General features: G+C 45.9%; 1 protein-coding gene across 3 annotated transcripts in view; it reads left to right on the forward strand.

The window, feature by feature from the left end:
* SYTL4 (synaptotagmin like 4) overlaps nucleotides 1-20,943 on the forward strand; it is a 640,358-nt gene that overhangs the window by 595,811 nt on the left and 23,604 nt on the right. For all 3 annotated transcript variants that reach the window (XM_086918791.1, XM_086918790.1, XM_086918792.1), the window contains one exon: nucleotides 18,021-18,123. In XM_086918791.1, coding sequence (XP_086774917.1) covers nucleotides 18,021-18,123 — 103 coding nt within the window. The remainder of the gene's footprint in view (nucleotides 1-18,020; nucleotides 18,124-20,943) is intronic.

A 20,943-nucleotide genomic window follows, 5' to 3' on the forward strand; every position in this document is an offset into this window, starting at 1 on the left:
CATGGCTTCATTGATGGCATTACTCCTTATAACTTCCTGGCATGTTTTGTTTTTGCTGTGCCTTCATAAATCGGCCTGGTTATGCTTTGTCATTATCGAATAAATCTATTGCCAATCCTTATCCCTCTGCTGATTTATTTTTCCTGCCATACCAATTGCTTATGTTGTTTTCTTGCGTTTTGAAGTTCCAATAGCAGCCCAGCTTTTAATTGTTCGTTCAGAGAGCTATTCAGTACAGATTGATTTTTATTAGAAAAATTTACCTCAAGTCACCCACAGCCTTGGCGGGAGTTCAATGATTCGTGGATGCCCCTGTCTATAGATGCCCAGTAAGTTAATAGGTATTCGCCACTTTGGGCCTGTAGAGACTGTCCGGTAGTGGCTTTCCATGATGTTAGTTTCTGCAGATTGACGTGGCCCCATTTTATTCTCCGGATTAAATGTGCTGATTCGCCATTAAGGGAGGTGCTCAGTACCCTATGACTTTCACGTTTAGGTAGGTGAAGGTTAAAAATTGTAAGGAGGGGAAGGTGATCGCTATCATTTGAGGGATGTGCTTTGAAACTCACAAGGTGGTTCATGAGTGTTTCAGAGGCAAAAACTTAATCGATAGTGCTTATCACCCTGAAGGTTTTCAGAGTCTGTGTTGATGGCTCAAGGTTATTAGCTACGATCTGTGTGGACTTAAGTCTGTTTTTGCTTAAGACTTTGTTTAGTTGTGTACATAAGATGGTTAACAGTGATTTTGCTGTGTTTAAGCTTAAAAGTCTTGCTAGCCCAACTACATTCAATGACAGAAGAGTTATGTTTTTTTAGACTTTGATGAGCACTTCTAACTACTAGTAATACGCGGTTTCTTCACTGGACAAGGTATGAGGCATCCAGTTGCAATCAGATTGATGTTCTCCCCCAATTTGTCCTGTTGCAATTTTCCTGATGGGACCCCTTGTTGATGAATTAGTGCAAGCTGTATATGTTATTTACCAGTGAGTGGTGGAGTGAGTGCCCAGTCCCCCTTAGTATGCTGTAGGGGTAAGCTTTTGGGTTGGATGGATTAAGTTGCTTTTTTCTAGTGGCACTGGATATTTGAGCGCTGACATTTTTAAGATTCCTATGCCCCATTCCTCAAGAATAGACTTGCAGTGTAATATAACTTCAGCCAGTGAGTTTTTAGTGTTAAGAGTGTGGCTTCCCTCCTGTTACTGCACTCCGGGATGGTTTTGAATTCTACACTCAAAATGTCCACAGACATTATCTTAGACTAAATGGGAATGGCCTGGTACAACCATAATGGATTAGAACGGTTCAGTACATTATGGCTCCCTTCCGAAGGGTGAAGTGGGATGAGGGCCAGCTTAGTCAGTCGGTCCTCACCTAAACACTTTTTTTTTGTTTGACCTTCGTTGTGGATTTGGACAGGGGGGAAGTGATCGTTGGTGGTTGGTCTGATCATATAAAGCCCGGACGATGTTCTCTATGGATCAGCACTTTTACAGGTAAGTTGACTTCCTGCGGGACATGTGTCGCCGCCCATCTTAATGGTTGCTGCACCCTCTGCGTTTGAATGATGGACATTGAGGGTCGAGATAGAGGGTTTTGGTCGTGGTGAGACTTATATTTTTCTTGAGTGAAGAGAGAGGTAATGTCACAGTGCTGTGGGGTGGGGGTGCAGTCAGTTGCCCTGGTTCACATTCTTTAGTCATGTGTACACTATTTCTGGGCTGAATTTCCTCCTGGTCTTTCGTGATAAATAATTGCATCCCCTGTGGGTGTATTCCTGGCATGGTGGATTGTGTTGCTGGACTTTGTGCCATGGTAGAGTCTGTATTTGGTTTGGGTAGAGTGGTTGGCAAAGCCAGAGTTGCAAAAAATGGAAGAGCAGGTGATTGAACAGGTTGTAATATGTTCTTTGTTTTTCCACTACCTTTAAATAGTGGGTATACACTAGACAAGTTATCTGGTTTTCTTTGCTTAGGTGGAAACTGATTTGAAAAGCGTTATGTTCAATGCATGTGAGCTGTAGATCACATGCTGTGCATAGCCTGCCATCTAGTGTTGGGTCAGGCTGTTTGCACTTTGTTTTTGTTCGAAGAAGTGATAGTACACATGGGCATCAACTCCATTGTTAGATTGTTGTTTCCGCCATCGGGTTCAGATGTGAATTGCTGCGCTCTGGTTGGGTACTGTTTCTCGTGTTCCCTTCAACGGGCAATCCACTATCCTCAATGGTATTGTCTCTCGATAGCGCTTACCATTCTCCACTTATCGTTTTGGCAAAAACCTTTGATTGGAAGACTTGTGGAGGGCAATTGGGCCTACCCACGCCGGGCTCGTCAGCAGTCAATCGAACGGACTCATTCAAGCTCTGTCCCGGGTGTTGCTCTGTTTCCGCGCACCGACTTGCACTAAGTGTGCAACCTCTGTCTATCCCCAGAACACGACAAAAAGCACTGTGACGCATGTCGATCGTTTTGATCGAAAAAGATGCTTTGTGACCGTCGGGCTCGACGTTGCGACATGCATCAACAAAGCGGGTCCGCACCGGATCTCTTCGAGGAGGACTCTGACCACAAGGAATCCCAAGCGCAGGAAGCCACAGTAGAGGAAGAACACATCTCCATCTCTGAAGCAGGCTCCGACGCGGAAGACCAAGTAACACAGGGTCAACGTATTGGGTGTACTGAGGTTTCCTTCCCCTACCATTTGTTACACAAAAAGTCTCCGGTCCCTCCTCTGCCCTTCGGCCAAGGTCTGCACCGACAAAACTTTTGAGCGCCCGACCTCAGGACCGGTGCTGAAGCACAAAGAAAAACTTTCCATTTCGTGCTCGAGTCGACCCCATACCGGCGCCGAGCCGAAACCTTCGGCACCGAAACATGTCGTGGTAACCATTCAACCGTTATCAAATAGTAAATCTTCAGAGCCAAACAGTTTGACGCAGACAAAGGCGACCGAAGAAAAGACTTAGTCAGAAGAGCCTTGGTCTGATGTTCCACCTTTGGATCAGAAACAGAAAGAACTGGTAAGAAATCCAGAACCTGGGCATATCCATGCCAAATTGATGGGAAAAAGGCAAATGGGCCTGCTGGAGAAGGAAAATGTGGGTATTAACCCTTCTCCACCTTACATTTCACCTCCTACGCCCACTGATCCAAATTTACTCATCACACCCACAAATTCACCACCACCACTATCACCTGACCCACAGGATGAAGGGAATGGGGATCAGTATAGGCCACAAGATACTGACCCATGGTACCATTAAGACACTGACCCAGACATGAATAATGGCTCTGATTTATATCCTTCCAGACCCTCACCACCCAACGACAACATAGGATACATTGATCTACTTAACAGGGCTGCTCATTATCATGGGGTGGAGCTGCATAAAGAGGCTTTAGAGAGGATTTCTTTTTCGAATCCCTAAGTTCCTCTCAGAAAGTTACTCATACGCTGCCAATGCTTAAGGGATGCTTAAGCATACACATGAGCTCTTTAAGTATCCTGTGAGGGTTAGGAAAAATATAAACCTGCACCTACTGACCCCACCTATATCAAGGGTCAGCTGCCTTTAAACTCTCTGGTTGTTTCCAAGACAGTTAACTCACAGACCACAGGTGAGGCACCTCCTCCTGATAAGGAGTCCAAATTAATTGATGACTCTGACAAAAGGGTAGCGTCGCAAGCAGCCAATCATTGGCATATTGCTAATGCTCAAGCTTGGTTAGCTTGCTACGATAGGGCTCATTATGATAAGTTAGAGAAGCTAACACAATTTCTGCCTAATGAGCATAAATCAAAGGCTAATGACCTCATTTAGGAGGGTAAATTAATCACAAATACCTCCATCAGGTGTGCCTTAGACTCAGCAGACACAGAAGACCGTGCAGTAAATACCAGCATATTGCTACTCAGACATGCTTGGTTGAGAATTTCAGGATTTAAAACTGAGGTGCAAGCCTCTAATTTCAACCAACCCTTTGACAAGGAACACCTCTTTGGCCCAGCAGTTGACTCTTCGTTGGAAAAAATGAAAAAAGACACTGAGGTTGCCAAATCCATGGGGGCTTTGCAGTTACCTTCAAATAGGGGATACTTTTGTTGCTCCTTTTACAGGGGTGACTCCAAGAAAATATCCACAGAGGCTACCTCCTCCTCTTATAAGGACAACAACCAATCGCCCTCATCAAGAGGCTATTTTAGAGGTGGTAGATGATTTATGTGAAGCTGATTTTGCTGAAGGCTCCACATGCCCTGAATTGTATGCGTCTGGAGATGAGCTCCCCAACCAGTGAGCGATGCGTCTGCTGTTAGCACTATCTCTGGAACCCTAAATTTCTACCAAAGGTAATTTCTGCTTTTCATATCAACCAATCTGTTGTGTTGCCTGTGTTCTTCCCTCAACCAGATTCTGTGACAGAACGTGCTTTACACACTTTAGATGTGAAAAGAGCAATTCTTTACTATATAGAAAGACCAAACCTGCCCGCAAGACAAAACAGCTATTTGTTGTTTTTGCTCCACCACATAAAGGCAACCCAATATCAAAATCAGGCATTGTAAGGTGGATAGTCAAGTGCATTCAAATATGCTATGCAAAAGCAAAAAGAACTGTAACATTCCTCCTAGAGTACACCCCACTCGCAAACTAGGGGCTTCTATGGCATTTTTAGGAAACATACCCATAGATGATATCTGCAAAGCTGCAACATGGTCTACACCTCACACATTCACAAAACACTATTGTGTAGATGTGTTAGCAAGACAACAAGCTAGTGTGGGCCAGGCAGTTTTACGTACACTATTTCAAACCACTGCAACAGCTACAGGTTAACCACCGCTTTGGGAGATAACTGCTTTTTAGTCTATGCACAGCATTTGATCTACAGCTCACATGCCTCAAACTGAAAATGCTACTTGGCTAGTATCCATCTGTTCTTGGCATGTAAAGCTGTTAAGTCACATGCGCCTACCTGCCTCCCTGGGTACCTTTATCTTTTGCAGTTACATCTTACTTTGAAACATATATACATGGACATCTCTTATTAACTCCATTATCACCCTATGCGGCAAACAATCTAACAATGGAGTCGATGCCCATGCACACTATCACCGAAAGGGGGAGTCACCTACCATGTGACTGGAAAAGACTTCTTCGAACAAAAACATAGTGCAAACGTCCGGACCCAAGACTAGATAGCTGGCTATGCACAGCATGTGACTCTTCAGCTCTACATGCCAAGAACAGATGTATCCTGGGTAAGTAGCATTTACCTTCTGAGCTTTGATTCTGAACTTTTTTTGTCCTTTTTTTTTTTAGCTCTTTTTGATAAGGCAATGGACCTCTGGTTTTCTTCAGCTGTTATTTTGCCCTTGCGATTGCCAAGCGATTTTATGTCCTTCGCTTCTGGGGCAAAGTTCTGCACTATCGAAGATAGAGCAACTCCCTTGTTGTGGTTTCCTGCTGGGGCGTGCAGCAAGATTTCGTAAGAGCTTTCATTGGTAACATCATACCCAACTGTGAGGTTTCCTTGTTGGCTGCCTCCAGTGAGCAGGTCACTCTTTCCTCTGTTTGTCCAGTTTCTGTATCTGTTGGTTTTGGTCGGCCCTGCTAAGAGTACTTTTTACTTGTTGTTGTAAGGCCGACTTTATATCCATTATCATTAGGCTCAGTGCATAGTTTCTCCGCAATCTGATGGAAGAAGCATGATGCACAAGGGATTTCTTTGCCGCCTACGTTTTTTAACCTCTCTTGCAGAGAGCTGACTTTTTCCTCTATTTTTAAGATTGAGATGTCCAAAGCTTGGATTAAGTCAAGTTGTGATTCCAGTTTGTCGGACTGCCATGTCAAGGCGTTTACTGTGTTGGCTAAGGTGGCATTTATGGAGGCCAGTAGGGAGTCTTGTTCAATGTTGTTTTTAATCTTTTTGGTGGTAAATGATATAACATTTTCTTTAATGCTCATGCTCATCTTAGAGCTATGGTCTTATGGTAGTTGGAGCTCATGATGCCCAGGTCCTTTCTCGATCACTAGGAAATGTATTGTGTCTTTATCCTTGCTGTAAGGTAAAGCCCCGAACTGGCCCTGGCCTGCATCTGTTCCCCTTTGGCAACTTTTAAGAGATTCATGATCTACTCATTCGGTTAACTTAAGGCAGCGGCCTACTGTGCCTTCTTGTCCTGTGCCACCTTTTTTCCCTGTGGCTGTAAATTTGAGCAGCCGTAGTTATATTGTTTATTTTAAGCAGGGGTAGTGCCTTCAACGAGCAATCTATGGGGGTTAAAAGGCAAGTTTTAATATGAATATAATTTTCGCCTCCTTGATCTTTTCCCATCATGTTAGTTGATCAATGTCTGCCAGCAAACTATCCGGAGGGCTTCTAGAATATATATCTATTACTGAACTATTGTTAATTGTTGGTGAACCTGGTTGTGCCAGCTATTTATTCTGGGGGGGCTGGGTTATGAGCGATATTATGTCTACTATGGGGGCAGGGGTGGTTGCTGAGCTTCCAGTAAGGTCCCTTTTCCTAATTAAGCCTGGGGTATCTAGATGAACAGGCTGAGGAGGTTTTTTCATAGAAGTAATCAGTTATGTAAGTTTTTTTTGCAGTTTCTGGAGTGCCACCACTATGGATAAAGCTAGCCCTTTTACTGTCCTTACGGTCCCTTGCTATGAATGCGTATGCAGATCTTAATGTTAATGGAGTGTGGACAGATACGCAGGCTGCGTTTTTAAGGGGCATAATAGCTTCCAAAGTTTCCAAAGTCAGTAAGTTTGTCTTATTAGGACTGAAGTTAGGTGTTGCGTTAAAGGAGAAAGGTGTGCATAGACCAATGTAGGTTGTGACCAGCACTTCAATTGCTTGTGGTGATTTTTCACCCTTCCTTTTTTCAGTGGCATTAGCATGTTATTAATGGAATATTCTATGTCATAATTTTCATCCCTGGAGAAAAGGATATGTCCTCCTAGTTACTTCACGATTGGTGGCTTTAGCTGCTGTATGGTGTATAGATTTGTCAGGGTGGTCTGGGCCTCAGATGAAGACATTCGGACAGCCGTGAGAGGTTTCGCTGTGGTGAGATACGATGAATAGGCTGAAAACTGTGGTTATGAATGTAGTTGTGACTGTGGTTGGGGTTGTGTCTTTGATTGTGGAGTATGGTTGTGTTGCTCTGCCCCAGCAGTGGTGGTTAATCTAGGTGCCACCCCTCACTTGTCGGGGCTTCGAAGTACTATTAAGGCCACCTTTAGCAGGCAGCTGGGTCTCTCCAAATTGGAGTAAGAGTTTTTATAAACTGGTGCAACTTTGGTAATTTGTACCTGGGAGGTTTGTCACTCTTGGCTATAGAATACCCAGTTTGGCCCAGTTGAGCCTGCCTGCAGTCCTGCTGTCCTCTGGTGCCCCTCCAGTGGTCCTTCAGCAGTTCCCGGGCAGTTAGGGGACAAGTCCAGGTTATAGAGGAGTGAGGAAGGGGGAAAAGGGGACTGTCTGGCTGCAGCCCCTATTAACTCCTTTGCTCATCTGGACCGAGCTGTAATATAGAACACAAACTCCGTCTTGCACGTAATGAATGTCTTAATGGACCAATTCTTGCATGTATGTGACTGTGTCACTTCAAGGGTGTCCGTGCTAAATTTACAAGCCTTGCACTGTCTGCAATGTATAAAGCCTTTGGCTGATTGAAGCCAGTTTTTCTGTTGAGGAGGAAGGAAACTTAAGTACTAAAATTATAATTAACATTGTATTGGGAGAAGGCGTGTTTAGACAAGTACTTAGGACTTCCAAGCATTAAGAAGGGACATTCTTGAAATGTCATGCCCTAACACTAGAGGGCTCATGAATTTCTCATCTGGATAACAGGAATTTGTAGTTGCTGAAAATATCATGCATTTTTCATGTTTTTTTCTTGTTGAAAACATCTGATGTGCATAATAGAAACTTGTGTGTGTTGCTATTATAATGTTCTTTTTATGATTTAAGTAATTGTGAAATCTCACAGTGGGTAACCCCCAGTGAGCAAAGTCTTTGCCTCAGTGAGGGCTCAAACCCACAGTGTTTGAGTCTCCTCCACCACCTTTGCAGCCTCCAACCTCATTCATTTTCTGTCTCTCGACCCAGGCTACAACCGACAGAATAAAACCAAAGGGGATGATGGACAGAGTGTTGAACATTGCTGGCACTCACCCCAGTTAACGGATCTGGGTTTAATCCATCATCACTCCGGTGATCATCCATCCATCCAGTTCACTCCGCCACCCCAGTTCAGGCATGTCCGTATGCAAATCAGTCTGACCATGTGCCTCACGGGGAACAGTCAAGCCTGAACTGCCAGGCTATGTCTTCCCTGGACCGGAAACAAGCAGCCTGGGACCAGTTTCTGGCTAATCAGCCGTCATCGGCCAGGCTAGCTTGAATCCAGTGGCAAAGTGAGCAAGGGACCCACGTCTGGGCATACACTGCCAACTTAGGGCGAACAAAGCAAAACCAAAGGAGATGATGGACGCAGTGTTGAACTTTGCAAGTACTCACCCCCAGTCAACTGATCTGAGTTTAATCCATCATCCTTCTTTAGCTCACTCCACCACCCCAGTTCAGACATGGCTGTATGCAAATCAGTCTGACCCTGTGCCTCATGGGAACAGTCAAGCCTGAACTGCCAGGCCATGGCTTCCCTGGACTGAAAACACGCATCCTGGGGCCGGTTTCTGGCTAATCAGCCGTCATCAGCCAGGCTAGCTTGAATCCAGTGGCAAAGTGAGGAAGGGACCCACGTCTGGGCATACGCTGCCAACTTAGGGTGAACAAAGCAAAACCAAAGGGGATGATGGACGGAGTGTTGAACATTGCAAGCACTAACCCCCAGTCAACCGACCTGGGTTTAATCCATCATCATTCTTCAGCTCACTCTGCCACCCCAGTTCAGATGTCTTCCCTGGACCGGAAACATTGTTCTGCATTCTGGCAATCAACTGTTGTTTTTGCATTTTGTAACCCCGAGTGGGACTGGTATGCTCAGATGTGAGTCCTGTGCTCTCCATGCCATTGGAATCAAGCTATCCTGGCTGATGAGGGCTGACAGCCTGAAACCGGTCCTAGGATGCTTGTTTCCAGTCCTGGGAGGACCTGGCTTGGCAGTTCGGGCTGGACTGTTCCCATGGGGCAAAGGGTCAAGGCTGATTTGCATATGGCTGGGTTCAAACTGGAATGGCATGGTGAGCAAAAAAACGATGGATTTGGGTCCAGATCTCTGTACTGGGGTGAATGTATTACATTGTTCTGCATTCTGTCCATCAACGGTTGTTTTTACAACGACAGAATCTAGCCAGCCTCACGTTTTTCAGACGGCTCTGACTGACCATTCAATCAGTTTCTCGTCACAAAACAAAAGGACCGCAGGTCTTTGCTTGCACAACACTAGAATATAAGCTGCTGTCACTAACTGGCACAATCACACTGCATGCAAAATCTCTATGGATAACAGCAGGAAACATTCTTTCAGTAGCAGCATTGCTGTATCCGAACACACAGAGTTCATAGATGGAAAACTGTAGCCAGTCTTGCACCTGAATACTGGATGAAAATTGTCCCATTGCAAAAAAATATTTTACACAAATGCGTAGTTGGCAGATATTTCGTGTCTCTCACTGGTGGCTGTTGTGAAAGGAATATGTTAAAAGGAAATGTTCACAACTTCACAAAGTCTGAAATTCTGGATACTATGATTAACAGTCCGATAGGCATGCTGCCTTAAAGAGGCTGATGTCTACATGCAGTGCTTCTCATAGTAAATGCCGTATGTTTTTTGTATTTTTCTGGTTGACCTCTCCAGTTATCTATTCGGGGCTTTTTATCTGGTCCTGTGGATATTCTAGATTTACAGTGTGTCACAGGATTGTGATGCCGATCCCTTTTTTGATCGCAGCTTAATTTAGGAACCTTCTTCTCTATACTAATCATACTAGAGGTTGCAGTTAACACTTCTGTTTGGAGATCAAAACCCTGGGATGAATTTCTGAACTTGAAAGTGCGCCTCCAGATATTATTACGTAAAGGAGTCCTAATTCGAAAGTGCAAAACATTTCTTTTAGAAATGTCGGAGGACATATCTTCCCCACTCCTGTTCTGAAAAGCAGCTGTTGGGAAATAATGCTGCGTCACAAGATTAATGTTGACACTAGTAGAGAGTAGATGATCTTTCTTCTTTTACTGGGATTAAAATCCACAGGAAGACATAACTCCTATGACATCTCGATATGATTATCTAATTATTTATAAAATGCATATAAATATAGCTTATAAACTGCACAATGCTTCCTAACCAATGGAAGGATATAGAAATACACACATTAGCAAATGAGCATTATAGGGCAACAGATAGAAGATATCCACTCACCCATTTACTTAATGTGATACGATTTTTTTTTTAAAACCCTATTCATGATACTCAGCTTGCCATATTATCTGACCATGTCGTCTTTTGGGGAAACGTGTAATTGAACCAAAAGGAATCCATTGACAATATCACTTGTCCTCCCATTCCAACTGAAATGATGGCAGGAGAAAACACTTGAGGCACTGATTAAAGACAGGGACTGGATACTGACTGGGGGGATGCACTTCTTGCTTTCTATAATAAAATATGTGCCCAAGAAATTTGGAAGATGGCCATGGACCTCTAGGACGTACCACTTCCACAATGCATTAACATTCAAATGGATTAAGGTACATCTCTGTCTCCGTCCTGATGAAGGCCTCACTGAAGCTATCAATTTAGGATTCGAAACATCGACCACATATCGCAGTTGGAGTGCTTTTCTGGATCTAAAACCAACTAGGTGGAACTTTACATATGAAATTCCTCCTCACTTTCTTTCGTAACCTTATGCAGCCATTTAAGACTCTTAATTGTTCTCGAATTTTCTGTTCCATTTGTGCATCACAGGATAGTGAGATCTGTGCAGTGGTGCAACAAACAAGATTCCCGAGCATGCAGTTTGCAGAACCAGTCACAACTGTAACCATTACGACCAAGACATCTCAAACGAGTTGCAGTTCTCACATGGAGAATTATATCAGTGTGATAGAACTAACAGTTCTTCTGGTCCAGAAAGACAATCTCAGGTGACATTGAGTGTGTCACCACCACCGCATTTTGTCTCCTAAATAAGGAGAGATAAATTGTGTTCACTAATAATGCAGCATGTCTCTGCCAAATCCAGAAGTACTGAACATGACAGCTTGGCACCTGATATCCTAGTATTTGATTGCTTGAATCTTCCACATAGATATGTGAACATATGTAGGAAGGCTTGCAGGCTAGCAAAAGGGATATGTTAAACCACACCATGGGAACTATTCATACCACAACCAACTAAAGGGTTTTCCACTTTCTGTTCGCAATCTGTTACAATACCTGCTGCATTGAGTTGATGCCCCACGAGAGTGGTGCAGCTGGTAGGATTCACTTATCTGTTTTTTATGCCTGCATGAAGAGTACACACAGCCAATCGCTCTTTCACAATAGATGCCTTTTTTGTACACATTAAACGACTTTCCCTATATCTCCAGTCACCTCCTCCAGCTCTAGTAGTAAAAATTGAAACATGGTCTTAAGAAGATTTGTGTTTCATTTTGAGTCTGTGCCAGCTGCGTTCTTTGAGAGTTTAACCATAAAAGTTGCATTCTTAGTGGTCTTTATTTCCCTTCACACAGTAAGTGAAAGTCAGGTTGCAGATTTGTAGTTGTGAAATAAACACTTCGACAAGATGCTGCACGCTTGTCCAAGATATCCAATGTTATATGAACTAAATTATTGAATGTAGTACTTTTTCCTTTAAACCAAAGTGCAGACTTTGACTCTTAAGCGAGTACATGCACAATCGGAAGCCCATGGGCAAACCGAGCAAATGTTTCTTCTCCATGCACCAAAATTGGTAGAGGAGTCTGTGAAAAAAAAGCAAATGGGCTTGGATTGCTCAAGCTATCCACTCATTTTAATCATTAGCTGACAAACCTTTACATGCAAAGCCGTGAGGACATACTACTAAGAAAAAACTGGTTCGAGGCATGTGGGCTGCTGAATTCATATCTGTGCATAGATCGCCGCCTAGTGTTGGGTCCGGATGATTGCACATTGTTGTCCTGGAAGAGTCTTCGAAGTATCACGAGATAGGTGGCTCCTCCCCTGGACTACAGTGCGCATGGGCATCGCCTCCATCCCCAGATTGTTTTTTTCCGCCATTGGGTTCGGAAGGTATCTGTCCTTCCCGAACAGGAGGAGGGGGTGTCGAAGCCCGCACTAAAGCCGTCAAAGGCGCAAACGCCTATCCGCTTCACCCTGCCGCCGAAGTCGACGCCGAAGGCCTTCGCTTTGAAGCATGGGGCAGGCGTGCCCTCGAAGGAGGTGTTGACGCCCAAAGCGTCTTCAATGGTGCCAACGCCTCGGCTCCAGCCACTTGCGGAGGAAGAGCGTCGTGAGGTCATCATCGACGCCAATACCGGGAAACTGTCCCTCCTCAAAAGAAGAATCACCACGGAGCCGTTGTTGGAACCTTTTCGCATTCCTCTCAAGAACAAGAAGGGCTCTGCGGGTACTTCAGCACCTATGGAGCCGGCGTCTCCAAAAGACTTGCCGCGTTCACCGACTCCTTCTACCGCAGGTGATGGTGACGAAGAGGAGGTCGAGTACAACTATCCAGCGTACTCGGATCCGGAGGAGGAACATGAACCTTGGACTGCCGGAGGCGACCCCGAGGACCCGCAGTCGGGTCAAGAACCGCAGCTCTTTGCGGCGAAAACATCGCCGACGGAGGACTCTGCGGCCTTCAACGCTTTGATAGAGAGAGCTGCAGCTAACCATGATGTCGAGCTGCACTCCGACCCTGTGGATGTGGACTTTTTATTTGACACTTTCTCAGTGGCTGAAAAGTCAATCAAGACTCTGCCAATGCTCAAAGGAGTGCTCAAGCACGCGCAGGAGGTCTTCAAGGAGCCCACTCGGGCGCGTGTCATCAATCCACGCATTGATAAGAAATATAAGGCAGCGCCCTCGGATCCAACATAAATCAAGGGACACTTGCCACTGGACTCTTTGGTGGTATCCAACGCTCGCAAGAGGGCGAACTCACAGACAACTGGTGACGCTCCTCCCCCAGACAAAGAGTCGAAAATATTTGAGGCCTCAGGGAAACGGATTGCCGCACAAGCAGCAAACATTTGGCGCATCTCAAACACGCAGGCCCTACTCGCACGATACGATAGGGCTCATTACGACACCCTAGAAGCACTGCTCCAGCACTTGCCTGACCAATACAAGGAGGCAGGGGAAATGTTAATTCAAGAGGGAAAGCTCATTACAAACGCTTCCATCAAATGTGCGCTAGATGTGGCTGATACGGCCTCCAGGGCAATCAACACCAGTGTGTTGCTCGGAAGGCATGCATGGCTTCGGATCTCTGGGTTTAAACCTGATATACAAACAACCATCCTCAACCAGACGGTTAATCCTGACCATTTGTTTGGTCCCGAGGTTGATGCGACGCTTGAGAAAATGAAAAAAGATACAGACACTGCTAAGTCAATGGGGGCCCTCCAGTCTCAGCAGTTTCGGGGTGGTTCCTTTCGCCGCTCCAATACCAGAGGCACCTCAAGGGGTTAGGCATCGCAGTCAACCCAGTACTACAAGAGCAATACCCAATCCTCATACACCAACAAGGGTAGAGGTGGCTACAGAGGCAACAATGTCAAGGGCAGGGGACGTGGAAACAACAGCTCCAGGTCCACCGCCGCCAACAAGCAGTGACGTCTTGTCACTGCCCCCCGACCACACAACACCAGTCGGGGGGAGACTCCAGCAGTTCCTGCCCGTGTGGAGATCCATCACCACGGACAGGTGGGTCAAATCTCTTGTCCAGTACGGTTACTGTCTGGAACTTACTTCCACTCCACCAAACATTCCTCCAAGAAGCCGTCCTATGTCCGGCGAGCATTTGCACTTGTTGCAGCAGGAAGTTCAAGTCATGCTGCAAAGAGGAGCAATAGAGCTCGTCCCACTACAAGAAAGGGGAACAGGGGTTTACTCTCTGTACTTTCTAATCCCCAAAAAGGACGGATCCCTACGGCCCATCCTGGACCTCAGGCCCCTCAACCGGTACATTCTCTCGGAGCACTTCCATATGCTCACGTTGCAGCAGGTACTCCCTCTGCTCCAACAGGGGGACTTCCTGGCTACGTTGGATCTAAAAGATGCATACTTCCATATCCCCTTGCATCCTTCCCACAGGAAGTATCTCAGATTCACGATTCTAGACCAGCACTACCAGTTCAGGGTCCTGCCGTTCGGGGTCACCACAGCGCCAAGAGTCTTTACAAAGTGTCTGGCGACTGTGGCGGCGCATCTACGACGCCAGAACGTCCACGTCTATCCCTATCTGGACGACTGGCTCATTCAGGCAAAGTCAGAACAGCAGTGTGTCGACCACGTGTCCCGCACCATTCATCTCCTGCACGATCTGGGATTCTCGCTGAACTATCCAAAATCCCATCTCCAACCCGCCCATATACGGCAGTATCTGGGCGCGACAATAGACACTCTGGCAGCCACTGCGCAGCCAAATTCAGTGAGAATCGCCAGTATCCAAACGCTGATCCAACGATTCAGACCTCAGCACTCGCTTCCAGCGAAGGTGTTCATGCAGTTGATAGGCATGATGGCCTCCTGCATCTCCATCGTCCCGCACGCGAGACTACATATGTGTCCGCTTCAGGAGTGCCTAGCACGTCAGTGGACTAGGGCTCATGGGCAAGTGACAGACCTAGTGTTGGTGAGCGGTCGGGCATACAACTCTCTGCATTGGTGGAATCCACAAAACCTTTGCAAGGGCCGACCGTTCCAGGAGCCTGTGCCACAGATTATCCTGACTACGGACGCTTCTCTCCAGGGATGGGGAGCGCATGTACTCCAGTACACGGTGCAGGGACTATGGACACTACAGCAACGGAAGATGCACATCAATGTGTTGGAACTGATGGCAATCTTCATGGCCTTAAAGGCGTTCAAAGTACATCTGTGCAACAAAGTCGTGTTGATCCGGACAGACAACATGACAGCCATGTACTACATTCAGAAGGAGGGAGGCACACACTCTCCGCAGCTGTCTCATCTGGCTCAGAGCATGTGGAAGTGGGCCATTCAGAGGAACATCTTCCTCATGGCAGAGCATCTCCCGGGCCAGGACAACCAGATGGCGGACCTGCTCAGCAGGCACAGCCATCAAATGCACGAGTGGGAGATACACCCATCAGTACTCCAACCGTACTTCCAAAGGTGGGGTCATCCAGAGATAGACCTGTTCGCCACAAAGGAGAACGCAAAATGCCAGAGCTTCGCCGCCAGGTTCCCACACCCGCAATCACAGGGCAATGCGATGTGGATGAACTGGTCAGGCAGATTTGCGTACGCTTTTCCCCCAGCACCTCTGATACCGCTGGTGGCACGCAAGCTCAGGCAGCACTCGATGACTCTCATCCTGGTTGCTCCAACGTGGGCTCGCCAACCGTGGTACACCACGTTTCTGGAACTCTCCGTGGTACCGCATCAAAGGCTTCATCTCACTCCCAGCCTTCTGACGCAGAACCATGGCGACATTCAGCACCCAGATCCGCAACAGCTCAACCTGGCGATCTGGCTCCTGAAGTCCTAGAGTTTGGCTACCTCAATCTTCCTCCCGATTGCATAAACATCATTCGGGAGGCAAGGAAGCCCACTACTAGAGCTTGTTATGCGGCTAAATGGAAGAGGTTTGTCATTTACTGTGTTAACCACGATATTGACCCGCTAGATGCCTCCATTCAAAACATCATTTGTTACCTGTTCCACCTGTACCAATGCAATTTAGCGTACTCTTCCATCCGCATTCACCTGTCTGCTATGGCAGCATACCTCCAGAATAGGCAACACCTGTCACTTTTTAAGGTCCCTGCTATCAAGGCTTTTCTGGAAGGACTCAAGAGAGTCATTCCGCCAAGGACCCCACCAGCTCCAGAATGGAACCTCAATGTGGTTCTTACAAGACTGATGGGTCCTCCCTTCGAGCCACTGCACTCTTGTGAGCTTCAGTTTCTGACTTGGAAGGTTGCTTTCTTAGTAGCAATTACATCGCTACGGAGGGTTAGCGAGTTGCAGGCGCTCACCATCCAAGAACCTTTCTTCCAAGTTCATGCTAACAGAGTTGTGCTCCGCACTAACCCTAAATTCTTATGAACCAGACAATTGAGTTGCCGGTGTTTTTCCAAAACCCAGAGACGCTGGCGGAGCGGATGCTCCACACCCTTGACGTTAAAAGAGCCTTGATGTACTACGTGGACAGGACAAAAGATTTTCGCAAAACCAAGCAGCTTTTCGTTGCTTTTGCCACACACCACAAGGGAAACGCTATCTCCAAAGCTGGGATCGCTAGGTGGATCGTGAAGTGCATTCAAATCTGTTACGCTAAAGCTAAACGCACTCTCACTATCCCACCAAGAGCCCACTCCACCAGGAAGTTGGGGGCCTCTATGGCTTTCCTAGGTAACATTCCCTTAGAAGATATTTGTAGAGCAGCCACATGGCCTACCACACATACTTTCACTAAACATTACTGTGTAGACGTGCACTCCAAACAGCAGGCAGCTGTAGGGCAGGCTGTTCTCAAGACACTTTTCCAAACTGCTGCAGCTGACACGGGCGGCCGCCGCTAATGGAGGGACTGCTATGTATTCTATGCACAGATATGAATTCAGCAGCCCACATGCCTCGAACTGCAAATGCTACTTACCAGTATGCATCTGTTCTTGGCATGTAGGGCTGCTGACATTCATATCGCCCGCCCTCCTCCCCGGCGCCTGTAGCAGCTGCAGTATTCATATATATATATGCTCATAGCATGGTCATCACTCACATACTTCACTCCATCTCTGCCAATGGCTAAAAACAATCTGGGGATGGAGGCGATGCCTATGCGCACTGTAGTCCAGGGGAGGAGCCACCTATCTCGTGATACTTCGAAGACTCTTCCAGGACAACAATGTGCAATCATCCGGACCCAACACTAGGCGGCGATCTATGCACAGATATGAATGTCAGCAGCCCTACATGCCAAGAACAGATGCATACTGGTAAGTAGCATTTGCACTTCCTTGCATTCATTGGACCTTTTTAGCCGGTGTATGCAAGGCAGATCTTTCATTCACACATTCACTGAATATGGGGGCATGCATGACATGATGCTACAGACCGTTTTGTTTGCAACTACTTGCACTTCTGACTTGTGCCCGTGAATGGATTACTGTTTTTTTTTATAGATAATGCAAAGTTTTGTTACTTGGGTCCATTCTATATTTTCATTACCCTCCATCCTTCCATGCGAAAAATACTGCGAATACTAAGGTTTGCATTGTGTAATATTCAATTACGTACACTTAACATCGTCCTTCAGAAATTACCATAAAATTACATCTAAAGGTGATGATTACGTCACTGAGCATTATAATTTTAGAATCTACATCATTTATAGTGGAAACAAAAACATTGTTAGATGTTTTTTCAAGACCAGCCACATGTCGGCGGAATAACACACAGCACTTGCACGAATGACCTCAAACTACATGACTATTGTTACAAGTAAGTCCCTTTTTCCATCCAGTAAAACCGTGCTGAATACATAAAGTTTACACGTTTTTCTGATGTGTATTTTAATGCAACAAAAGTGAAAAAGAAAATATCCAGCAATGTCTAATAACTGAAAATGTCACCAACTTAACTATTTGAATAATTTAAGAGTGTGTTCAGTCATTAGCGATGTCATGTTATAACATGTTGAACAGACCTGTTTATAGTTCTGGTAGGGTAGATGCTAGAAAGCACCAATTAATTAGTTGTTCTTTACTTTTTCTCTACTCATGCCTCTGTTCTGTGAAGTATTTTTCACTTGCATGAACCTCTTTATTTTCCACTATTTGTGTATTATAATTTAGGGAGCTGCGGATGTAGGTGATGGGGCACCCAGTAAGGGTGATCTAGTCGTCTCTCTGAAATATATTCCACCAAAATCCAACGGCTCTGCTGATAGGCGGAAGGGTGAGTATTCTTGCTTGAAATAAGATGATGATCTAGTGCTGGCTAAAACAGATCCCCAAATGAACACCCAAGGTATAATCTTCTTGTCGCACCTTTCGGAAAGGCTGTCTCCTGTTATTGTCTTTGGATCCAGCAGCCTTAAAGATATGGAAGCTTGCATGCTTTGTTCTGCTCCACCGTCTGCCATTTTACCTTTTGGGTCTTGATTTACAATTGAAGGTGGTCTTTTTAAATAAAGACTATGTTTGCCGTGCCATGTGTCGTGCGATCTCTTTAAGGCACTTGTGCGTCAATTGGACCAAGTGGTAAGGTTAGCAGAAGAAAAAAGCAGAAAAGACGTGTACAGACTGGTACACATTTTTAGGTTGCAGCCGACCAGACAGTTCCGCTGTCTGGTTTGCTAAAGACATCTTGGGGACATTCAGAAAGTTGACCTAGGAATACATTCTGCCCATTGCTTACCATTGGCTTTGTGGTAGGTTGTCCAGCTGTAATTCGTCCCTCGCATTGCCCGTTTACCATATTTCTTCCACAAACTCGATTTCTGTAAACAGCTCTTTAAATCTTGTTCTGGTCTTGTCACATTAGCTGTGATTACAGAGACCGAGATCAAATGTCAGGCTATGTCTTCCAGGAAGCTTGCTATTTATTTTTCTTTCTCTAACTTCAAAGTGAGAGATTTATGTGACAATGATGGCGGCTAGTGGGTGCTGCTTGAGGAAGTCTGTACAGATGTTATTTGTTTTCTAGCACACCACATTTAAATGTCTGTAAATTAACTGTGCTGATGATCAATTCGATACATTGGGTGATAGCATTTCCACACATTATCGTTTGTGCTCTGTATACTATTATCCGTAAAACTGTATGTGAGTGCAAATGTAATGTTTATTTCAATTGGAGATGTGCTGTCTGTAATGGTAGTACACTGCCATACCATACATAGTCCACGTTACCGCACTCCACTATACTCTGCACCACTCCCCACAACCCTTTCTACACCACACCACTCCACCAATGCGTTCTACCCCACACTACTCTAATATGCACTACTGCACTCTTTGCCACTGCACTCTACTCCCCTCTACGCCACTCCACTCTGAGCCCCTCCACTTTACGCCACTGCACTCTACGCCACATTTTTGAAAACCAATGCACTCTACGCCAATCTTCTATGCTCCAAATCACTCTACATCACTGCACTCTACGTCACACCGTTCTTTGGTGTCACTCAACTGTGTGCCACTCTATTCTGCTCTACACCACTGAACTCTGTGCCACTTTGCTCTGTGCACTGCACTCCACAATCCACCACTGAAATTTACACAACTGCACTCTACTCCACCCTACTCTACACCACTGTATTCTACGACACTCTATACCACTGCACTCTGTGCCACTTCACTCTGAAACAATCTATTCTGCCACTGCAGACTAAACCACTCTGTTGCTTTCTCTGCCACTGCACCAATACCCTCTACACTACTGCACTCTGTCAGTCTACTCTGCACCACTGAACTTTACGCCACTTCACTCTAGACACTCTACTCTGCTCCACTTTACTCTATGCCACTGCACTCTACTCAGCATCACTCTAAGCCACTCTTTTGCACTCTCCCAATGCCACTCTAATCTACTGAGCACCACTGCACTCTACCTCACTTCACTATATGTATCTCTACTCTGCACTACTCTACTCTATGCCAGTGCACTCTACCCCACACTACTATGCACCAATGCACTCCTTGTCACTGCACTCTACACTACGCTCTTCCATCCTGCAACCCTGCTCTCTCCGCCAATTCATTCTACGCCACTATTTTATACCACACCACACTGCACCATTCCATTCCACACTACTTCACTCTACTCTGAAACAATCTACTCATGCCACTGCACTTTACGCCACTCTACTCCACCCTGCACTGCTCCACTCTCTGCCACTGCAGTCAATGCTGTGCCACTCTACTCACTGCCACTCTATTCCACACCACTGTGAATTACACCACTACTGTGCCAATACACTCTACCCTGCACCACTATACTCTGCCCTGTATCACTCAACTCCAAAAAATGTACTCTGCGCCACGCCACTTTATGCCGCACCACTCTCCGTCACTGCACTCTACGCTATGCCACTCTAGTCTAAACCACTGCAGTCTATACCAATTCACTGTACACCCAACACCACTGTATCTCTGCCCAAGTACTTTATCACCACTGCACTTTACGCCACTCTACAACATTCTACTCTATGCCATTGCACGCTGTCACTGCACTTTACACTACTCTATTCTGCACCACTGTATTCTAGGTCACAGCTTTCTGCACCACTATATGACCCTGCACCACTATATGACCCTGCAACACTATACAACCCTGCAACACTATACAACCCTGCAACACTCTGTGACCCTGCACTCTACTATGCAGGACTGCACTCTACTCTACACCATTCAACTCTACGCCACTGCACTCAATGGCACTCTACACCTCTGCACTCTACCCTTCACCACTCCACTCTACACCATTGTATCGAAAAACACTGCACTATATGCCAAACTACTGTGCCACTGTACTTTATGCTAGTTCACTCTACTCCTTTCCAGTCTGATACTCCACTCTTTGATGCTGTACACGGATCCACTTCTCCACTCTATGCCATTCCAGTCTCCAGCACTCTACTCCACTCTATGCCATTCCATTCCATAACACCACTCAACTCTACAACCCTCTACACAACCCCATCTTCCACTTTCTGCTATGCTAGCCTGGGGTACACAATACTCCACTCTATTCCACTGAGCTCTGACAGTCTAC

The sequence above is a fragment of the Lissotriton vulgaris genome, chromosome 4_1 (genome assembly GCF_964263255.1).
Source record: "Lissotriton vulgaris chromosome 4_1, aLisVul1.2, whole genome shotgun sequence".
NCBI classification, from domain to species: Eukaryota; Metazoa; Chordata; class Amphibia; order Caudata; family Salamandridae; genus Lissotriton; species Lissotriton vulgaris.